This window comes from Perca flavescens, chromosome 9, assembly GCF_004354835.1.
Source record: "Perca flavescens isolate YP-PL-M2 chromosome 9, PFLA_1.0, whole genome shotgun sequence".
NCBI classification, from domain to species: domain Eukaryota; kingdom Metazoa; phylum Chordata; class Actinopteri; order Perciformes; family Percidae; genus Perca; species Perca flavescens.
The window spans coordinates 32,268,933-32,278,430 of NC_041339.1; the positions used below are offsets into that span (position 1 = coordinate 32,268,933).

General features: G+C 42.9%; 1 protein-coding gene across 1 annotated transcript; it reads left to right on the plus strand.

The window, feature by feature from the left end:
* Positions 1–7,180: 7,180 nt before the first annotated feature.
* LOC114561805 (regulator of G-protein signaling 5) lies at positions 7,181–9,243 on the plus strand. The gene is made up of 5 exons (XM_028587911.1): positions 7,181–7,296; positions 7,808–7,891; positions 8,008–8,069; positions 8,227–8,393; positions 8,530–9,243. The coding sequence occupies exons 1-5, from the start codon at positions 7,253–7,255 to the stop codon at positions 8,743–8,745; spliced, it is 573 nt and encodes a 190-aa protein (XP_028443712.1). The 5' UTR covers positions 7,181–7,252; the 3' UTR covers positions 8,746–9,243.
* Positions 9,244–9,498: the final 255 nt, after the last annotated feature.

Here is a 9,498-nt window from a genome sequence, read left to right on the forward strand (position 1 = left end):
GCATTAGGAGGTTTTTCTAATATTCAGTCTAGCCTCATTGTTACAGATGGTATAGGGCAATAATTTCAGCAAAGTGTACTTATTAAACTGTCACCACGTTTCCAACCAGACCAAATTTCACTGTGAAAAAGTATTCAAACATCTAGGCTAGAAACGTCCAAAATTACTATTGCATTAGAATCCACTTGTGTGCCATCTGCATTATGCTCAACATGTTCCAAATAATATTTCTGCCAAAATATAGCTAAAAGGATGTCTGTTTGTAGTTAGCACTGTGAGCTGCTCTTGACGAACAACAAACTTCAACAGCTAACTGGGCTAGCAATAAGCAGATGGTGTTAGCCATTTTGGAAATCTTAATCTCACAGAATTTGGATTTTTAACTTAAGGAGATGCATGCAAGCTTGAGAGGCAAAAGCAGGTTTTTGCACACAATATGTGTTGCCATCAGAGTGTAATTTACGATCAAATAATACTATTATTGCCTGTTGCTGCTCTGTTTTTCAACAGTGTCAGGAACCTCATCGGATTTATTTGTCATTTTCTCTTTGGTGATTATGCATCATAGAGGGTGGCATAACAGCATCCCCCGACGAGAGGATGATCCCAATCCTGCTTTCTCATCTCCGCAGCAGAACCCAGATGGAGGTGAACTGTGAAAGGAGCACGCTGTGCTCAAGATGAGCTTTTCCCTCCATCACAGCTGAGCCCAAATTAAACTAAAAGGTCTTCGCCCCGGCTAGAGATGAACAGTGAAGAGAAAAGACTTCTGGTTTTAGGTAACATGAGGTAAAAGGGCTTAGTGAATAATAAGAATAGAATTGTGGGTTGAGGTAAAGTAGGGCTCTGATACGTAAGTATCCTAAACTGGCCTCAGCCTCGATTCTGTCCCAGAGGTGATGAAGCAAGCTAGGAGTGAGATGTGACCTTTCGTTTGAAGCTCACTCGTACAGGTAAATGTCACTTCTGGTTTATCAGCATTGCCTGCGTTTCCTGGGTGCTTTTTAATATTCTAATGTGACACATTCAAGATAAATTGTCTTCAGTGTTCTCAAATAAAGGCCATTTTGAAATGTTGAGCAAATAACTGTAAAATAGTACATAGTACATCAAGAATCAAATACTTTTTGACACAAAGATATGTTTCTGAAGTAATTTTATTTATTATTGCCTTTTGATCCTTCACCATTTCTACAAGAAAGAAAGTCACATCTCTAGCAACAAAGCCCTCATTCAATACTTATATTTGACTTTATTTGTTGATCCAGAGTTTGGTTGTGAGGGGAAAAGTGCCAGGGGCCTCCTGAGAACATGTCATGGCTTATACAATATAAACCCGAGACGCTGCTGAGCACAGACCGAGAGAGAATGAGACATCAACTGTGGGAGCAGTGACAAAAACACAAAGGACTCAAATAATAGGAATCAGAGTGACATGGCAATAAAAATGTCCGTAACAGTCTCAGTCGTGAACTGAGCTAAATGTGTCGGTAAAGTTAGGCAATGTTAGTTTTTAGATAATTAGATGGCTAGGTTAAATACATAGAAAACACAAAATCGCTCCTAAACTCACTCTTTCTAGAACTGAAAACTGGGCGAAGGTGCTCCAGGGCATCTAAACAACCTCAATACTGAGAGCATCATGCTCACAGACAGAGAATCTGTCAGCGATAACCATTTAACCCATAGAGTAATAATCCATTTACTTAAATATAGTAACACCATATAATACCACATAGTATGTGGAACATCAGTGTAAGGAATGCATGACAGTCAGAGGCCCACAAAAAACCAGACGATGGCTGATCAAACAATGAAACTCTCTCTTGCTTAGATCCAGAGAGGGATTACACCAGAACAGTTTTTCTGAGAAACAAGATGTTATCTTATATCACATATGTCTTTAGCAATGATAATAACCGTTACAAAAATGCTAAATACTCACGTACACGTTTCTTACAACCTGTTGTAATCCTACCAGTGTTACAAATACATTGTTCTAATTAATTGTGGGTGCTTTTCATGGTATATCGGTATAATAGAAATTGTGTTGGAGTAAAGTCTTTGGTAACGTGTGCTCCATTGGACAGCTTCAAGGACAGTGAGTCTCCAGTTTCCAGGAAAGCCATTTGCTCAACAATATAATAAAAAAAAAAAAAAAATCATTCTTCGCTCTTTTATTCTCTGGATTCCGGTTGTCCTGTCTCAATAGGTCTGACGGAGGCGCAGAAGTGTGCTGACATCACAGTATGAGTGTTTGAGTAGGTGAGTGGGTAGCTGGGATCCCCCAGGCTCCCAGGCAGACCTTTGTTCTTTTCTGGCAATAAAAAAACGGTGCAATTAAATGCTCCCCGGCAAAATGAATCCGGACAGGTTAGGTAATGCCTGTGCAGTTGTTCTGTGTCTTCCCAGCTGGAGCCAACCACTCTACATTAGGTGACTTACCCTAATTAGTGCGGCCCAGCAATATTCTTATTAATCTCCATCCATCCATCTTTGTCCGCTTATCCGGTATCGGGTCGCGGGGGGAGCAGCTCCAGCAGGGGACCCCAAACTTCCCTTTCCCGAGCAACATTAACCAGCTCCGACGGGGGAAACCCATTTCGGCCGCTTGTACCCTGGATCTCGTTCTTTCGGTCATGACCCAGCCTTCATGACCATAGGTGAGGGTAGGAACGAAAACTGACTGGTAGATCGAGAGTTTTGCCTTCTGGCTCAGCTCTCTTTTCGTCACAACGGTGCGATAAATTGAATGTAATACCGCACCCGCTGCGCCAATTCTCCGACCAATCTCCCGCTCCATTGTCCCCTCACTTGCGAACAAAACCCCAAGGTACTTGAACTCCTTCACTTCTGGTAAGGACTCATTCCCTACCTGGAGTAGGCACTCCATCGGTTTCCTGCTGAGAACCACGGCCTCAGATTTAGAGGTGCTGATCCTCATCCCAACTGCTTCACACTCGGCTGCAAACCGATCTAGTAAGTGCTGAAGGTCACAGGCCGATGATGCCATCAGGACCACATCATCTGCAAAGAGCAGCAATGAGATCCCCAGCCCACCGAACTGCAACCCCTCTCCACCCCGACTACGCCTTGATATCCTGTCCATAAATGTTACAAACAGGATTGGTGACAAAGCGCAGGATTGGTGACAAAGCGCAGGATTGGTGACAAAGCGCAGCCCTGGCGTAGGCCAACCCTCACCTGAAACGAGTCCGACTTACTGCCGAGAACCCCCTCACCCCATACTCCCGCAGCACCTCCCACAGTATCTCCCGGGGGACCCGGTCATACTCCTTTTCCAGATCCACAAAACACATGTAGACCGGTTGGGCATACTCCCAGGCTCCCTCCAGGATCCTTGCAAGAGTAAAGATCTGGTCCGTTGTTCCACGACCAGGACGGAATCCACATTGTTCCTCCTCAACCCGAGGTTTGACTATCGGCCGAACCCTCCTTTCCAGCACCTTGGAGTAGACTTTACCAGGGAGGCTGAGAAGTGTAATACCCCTGTAATTGGCACACACCCTCTGGTCCCCCTTTTTAAAAAGGGGAACCACCACCCCGGTCTGCCACTCCTTTGGCACTGTGCCAGACTTCCACGCAATGTTGAAGAGGCGTGTCAACCAGGACAGCCCCTCCACACCCAGAGCCTTGAGCATTTCTGGACGGATCTCATCAATCCCTGGGGCTTTGCCACTGTGGAGTTGTTTGACTACATCAATGACCTCCGCCTGGGAAATTGACAATGATCCCCCATCATCCTCCAGCTCTGCCTCTAAAATAGAGGGCGTATTAGTCGGATTCAGGAGTTCCTCAAAGTGCTCCTTCCACCGCCCTATTACCTCCTCAGTTGAGGTCAACAGTGTCCCATCCTTACTGTACACAGCTTGGATGGTTCCCCACTTCTCCCTCCTGAGGTGGCGAACAGTTTTCAGAAGCACCTTGGTGCCGACCGAAAGTCCTTCTCCATGTCTTCTCCAAACTTCTCCCACACCCGCTGCTTTGCCTCTTTCACGGCAGAGGCTGCAGCCCTTCGGTACCCTGCAACCGCCTCCGGAGTCCTCCGGGATAACATATCCCGGAAAGACTCCTTCTTCAGTCGGACGGCTTCCCTGACCACAGCTCCTCGCCGCAGCTTCAGCAAGGGAAACTTTGAACATTGTCCACTCGGGTTCAATGCCCCCAGCCTCCACAGGGATGCACGAAAAGCTCCGCCGGAGGTGTGAGTTGAAAGTCTGTCGGACAGGGGCATCCTCCAGACATTCCCAATTTACCCGCACTACCCGTTTGGGCTTACCAGGTCTGTCCAGAGTCTTCCCCCACCCCCTGACCCAACTTACCACCAGATGGTGATCAGTTGACAGCTCCGCCCCTCTCTTCACACGAGTGTCCAAAACACACGGCCTCAGATCAGATGAAACGATTATAAAATCAATCATTGACCTTTGACCTAGGGTGCTCTGGTACCAAGTACACTTATGAGCATCCCTATGTTCGAACATGGTGTTTGTTATAGACAATCCATGACTAGCACAGAAGTCCAACAACAAACAACCACTCTGGTTTAGATCAGGGAGGCCGTTCCTCCCAATCACGCCTCTCCATGTGTCTCCATCATTGTCCACGTGCGCGTTGAAGTCCTTCCCCCACAGAGAGGTGACGTTCCACATCCCCAGAGCCAGCGTCTGCTGCCCGGGTCTGGTCCATCGAGGCCCCTGACCTTCACTGCCACCCGTGTGACCGCGCACCCGACCCCAGCGGTTCCTCCCACAGGTGGTGGGCCCATGGGCTGCTCTTATTAATCTGGACTTTTATTTTATTAATCCTTGTTTTGTCAGTGCCTTTCAAAGCAACCTGTTTGAGTAGCCATTCCAAAAATGCTTAGTCTCTGATCTTCCACCTCTATGGTTAGTGATTGAATATTACGTAGTAATCCGGACGATTAAAAGAAAACAATATTGTTTGTTGGTAGGAGATGGGATGCGAAAGGCGTTCTATTTCCAATTGCTAAGCGCTATCTACTTCGACTATTGCATCTGAGAGGACACAACCATTGTTCACTCAACCGCAAAAGGTTGCTTGTCAGGAAAACAAATAGTTTTTTTTTTTCCAAAGCATTCAAACAAATAACTAAAGCCATGACTTTTCTTACACCTGCTTCCTCTTCAAAGGATCCGTCCGCTCAAATTCTATAGTTTTCTTATCATCAACAAATCCCATGAAAACACTAAAACCAACAATGAGTGGATCCTACAACAAGTATTACTTCATCTACTACTTATCAGTAGAGGCTCGTTCAGGAGTGATTATAATGGGCGCTAATAAAAAGACTGTGGTGATTAGACCCATAGTAACGTAATCATGATGGAGGGGTAGAGAAGCCGTGAAATAGTCTCACCAAAGACACTATTTCCTCCTGTTTGATTAACATTTGTTAAAAAAATATTGTCCATCTGTTTTAGGAAATGATTTTTTTAAATGTGAAACTATTATATGTAATTGTGACATGTTTTAATTAAGTCTGCATTAGGAACCAATGGGCTTGGGCCTGAGAGCCAGGACAGGGTATGAGAGAAACACTAACCGATTTGTTGGTTCACTGTTGAACAAAAAAATATATATAAGTATGCAATACTCCTCGTGATCAAACTGGTAGACATAAATGTCAGAGTTTCTTGTGTCTTAGTGTATATAATGTGTTGGTCTGAGCTGTGGCGCAAGACTTTTTTGGTTATTCTAGTCCAAAAAAGTAATTAGTCCTTGTTTCAGTATATGCCGAAACATTTTCTTGTCTATCATTATCTCTATAAAGAGGGAAATGGATAGTGATGTCTTTTAATGAAAATCCTGAATCTAGCTGCCTCTTAGGAAGTGACTTAGGTAACACATTTATATCACACCACTGACCTCTGACAACAAACACTTCTTTATTAGAGGGGAGTAGATTTTATCTATCACACAGTTATGTTGGGTCTCAGTTCCTCGAAACGCCCATGGCCACAGACTTGTGTGACGAGTGAAACACAATGTTTTCACTGTCGTTTAGATGCTCGAATTCCTGTATTTGCTCTGGTGACTCTAGGATCTAGCATTGAAGAAAACCTCAACAACATTACAAAAACAGACATTATCAATGATTCCTGTTGCTTCAATCAGCTACAGGAACTTCTCTATTTTAGAAATACGCCATAATAGGCCACTGTAAAGCAGTGCAAGTAATGAGTCATTCCCATTCTTCAGTCACATATTGCCTTAGATTTCCTAATGGCCCTTTAATCTGAATTATATGATGAACAAATCCTTGATAAGCAACCTGCAGCTCGCCATATGGGAGACTGCCTCCCTTCAGCTTTATTGTGTTGAGCAGAGTATTGTTGAACTGTATTTTCAGCTTGCTTACAGTAATGTAATTAAACAAAGTACATACTACATTTCCTTCCCATCATTCCCTGGAGTGAACACCTTTATCAGGTCCATAAAGAGGCTGGGTGTTATTGTGTTTACCAGCAGAAAGGTTCTTTATCAACCTGCCTAATTCTTCAATTATGTCTTCTTTGTGCAAAGTCGAGAAACGATGTGACGACACAGGATGTGTTACACGCTGATTAATTGCTTAAAACCTTTTATTTGCACAGGGGAAACTTACTGAGGACAAGCTCTGCTTTGTAAAAAGTTGTAGTTGCATGATAAAACACAAGTTTGAAGCTAAAATGTGTTGATAAACAATTATAATAAAAAACTCAAATATGACAAATAAGTGCCAAGTTTAAGAATATTCTGAAGGTTACTCCATTTCAGAGGGAAACAATATCTTAAAGATGGCTACAGTATTCACTCATCAGGTTTAAATACTGCAAATGTTCTATTTTCACGTGCGTAAATAAGTTGTTTTGAAAGAAAACACTAAAAGATTATTAATGTGTTGTGTTTTCAGGGACATGCAAGACAAACATGGCTTTTATCATTTCAGTTATTTCCCAGCCTTGTCTTTGCATATCCTCCCTCTTATCGTCTCTCTCTCTCTCTCTCTCTCTCTCTCTCTCTCTCTCTCTCTCTTTCTCCCTCTCTGTCATTGGCTGAGAGGGCTGATGATATGACAGAAGCAGGGGAGGTAGGACTATAAAACCTCTGCTCTGGCTCTGTTCAGACACACAGACTACCACGCTCCCTACTGAGCTTTACTAAACGGATATTTAACTGCCACCCGTCCGAGACACCACCCCTACCAGCTCCATCCTGCTGCTACAGTATGTGTAAAGGACTAGCATCGCTGCCTACCTGCTGCTTGGAAAGGTACATAAAGCGCCATGCGAAGAATGTGGATTGTTTTAAGGGACAAGTGAAGACTCACTTGTTCAGGCTAGCTTTTGGGTAGCCTATGTCTTTTATTTATTTGAAAATTGATTCTGTTGTACTTGTATCTTATTCTATTGACTATTTTTACTATGTTTTATTGTCTATGCACATTGTAAAGCACTTTGTGACCTTGTCTGTGAAAAGCGCTGTATAAATAAAATGTACTTACTTACTTACATGGCTGATGTTTTGGGATTTGGATTACAGGATATGGAAGACAGATGTTTTTTTATTTTTTTTTTTATCTTTATGTTATAAAAAATATATATTATCTGTGTGAGAGCATTGGAGAAGTCAAATGAGTGTCCGTTATAGGTTATGCTAAATTTAGACTTTGCACTCAGTGTGGATTCATGCTGCGTTGAGCTTTGCCGCACGGTAATGGCTTGTCAGTATGCAATCAAGGTGTTGTGAAAAATGTATCTAACCTGTTTTCTCATCCTCACAGGGCCAAGGAGCTGAAAGCAAGGCTGGGGAGCATTTTGCAAAAATCCAACTGGAATCTATCCTGCTGCAAAATAGGGCATAATAAGTAAGAATCACACAAATTGTGCTATATACTACTATAAAAATAATTTGACATGTGTTGTCACTGTGTGCTTGATTGGAATTCTGGGTTAAATCTAATCTTGCTTCATCTATTTTCAGGCCAACCCTGGAGGAATGCCTTAGGTGGAGAGAGTCCTTTGAAAAACTACTGTCCAGCAAATGTAAGTACATATCTTGATTTTCTTGACACATTTGCACACAAAAAAATGACAATGCAAATGCCAGTAAATGCACACTGTAGATGCATTTAGACACATGGAATGCCTGCGGGAACATCATATGCCATAATAAGTAATCAAATTTCCTCTTTCTCCTCAGACGGACTGTGCGCCTTCACAGCCTTCCTGGTGTCTGAGTTCAGCGAGGAGAACATTGCGTTCTACTTTGCTTGTGAAGATTACAGGACTACCAAGTGCACTGACAAACTACCAGCCAAAGCCCAGAAGATCTACAATGAATTCATTGGCAGCGACGCTCCTCGGGAGGTAAGGAAAATCAATATCTGAATCCGAAAAGTTAGATTGTGAGGCCTAAAACACATACTTTGCAGTTAGGCTTTGTTATAGCTGCTAACCTCTCCAAAATGGACAGAAAACTAATGTCCTTGTCCTTTGTTTCCAGATTAACATTGACCACGAAACACGTGACATCACCAGAGCCAACATGCTGGCTGCGTCACCTTCTTGCTTCGACCCGGCCCAGCACAAGATCTACATGCTCATGGCCAAAGACTGCTACCCTCGCTTCCTCCGCTCTCCAGCCTACAGGGATCTAGTGTGCCAAGCCAACCGAAGCGCCAAGGCCACCAAGCAGCGCCAGCAGGAGAAGAAGGCGTGAACTCTCTCCATAAGCCGATGGAGGCTCGTTAGTGGTTTGCCTTAAAGGTTGAGAAAGCAAAAGGCATGACATTGCGTCATAAAGCTGGACGCAGGTGCAAACACAGATCGTCACAAGAGCAGCAGTGGATGGGTTTGTTCTGTAGACGCCGACGATTGAAGAGAAAAGAAAAATGGAAATAAAATTGGAGGTTGATGCCTTAAGTGGACTGCTGTGTGAACACAGATGAAGTTTGTATATCAAGGTCAAGTGAAAGTATTACAGACTGAGTGACAACCAAAACGGGAGGGAAGGAGAAAAGCACTTTTCTTTGCCATTAGGCAATCATTTGTGGTTGTGATGTGCAATGTATATCTGTCAAAGTCTTACACTGTTTGCGAACAGGCATGAAAGGTACTTTATGATTTTGTATTTATTTGTATTTATTTGCCTGTAATATATGTGTGTCACATTCTTGTCAACATGTGCAATTTAATTTATCTTATTATATTTATATCACTTTTGTCTTTTTTACGTACCAGCAAATAAACTACATTATTTGGAAATAAAATGCTAAAATGTGTTTTCCTTTTTCTGTCATGGTTTAAATAATATTTTGATCTTTATTATAGAAATTGATTGCTGAGCAGAGTCACATACTCCCATACAGTACAGTAATGAAAAAAACATTTTACAGTTATGACACTTACGATGCCATGGGTATTTAAAGTATCTCTCATACACACACCAGTGACATAAATGAAAAAACCAAAT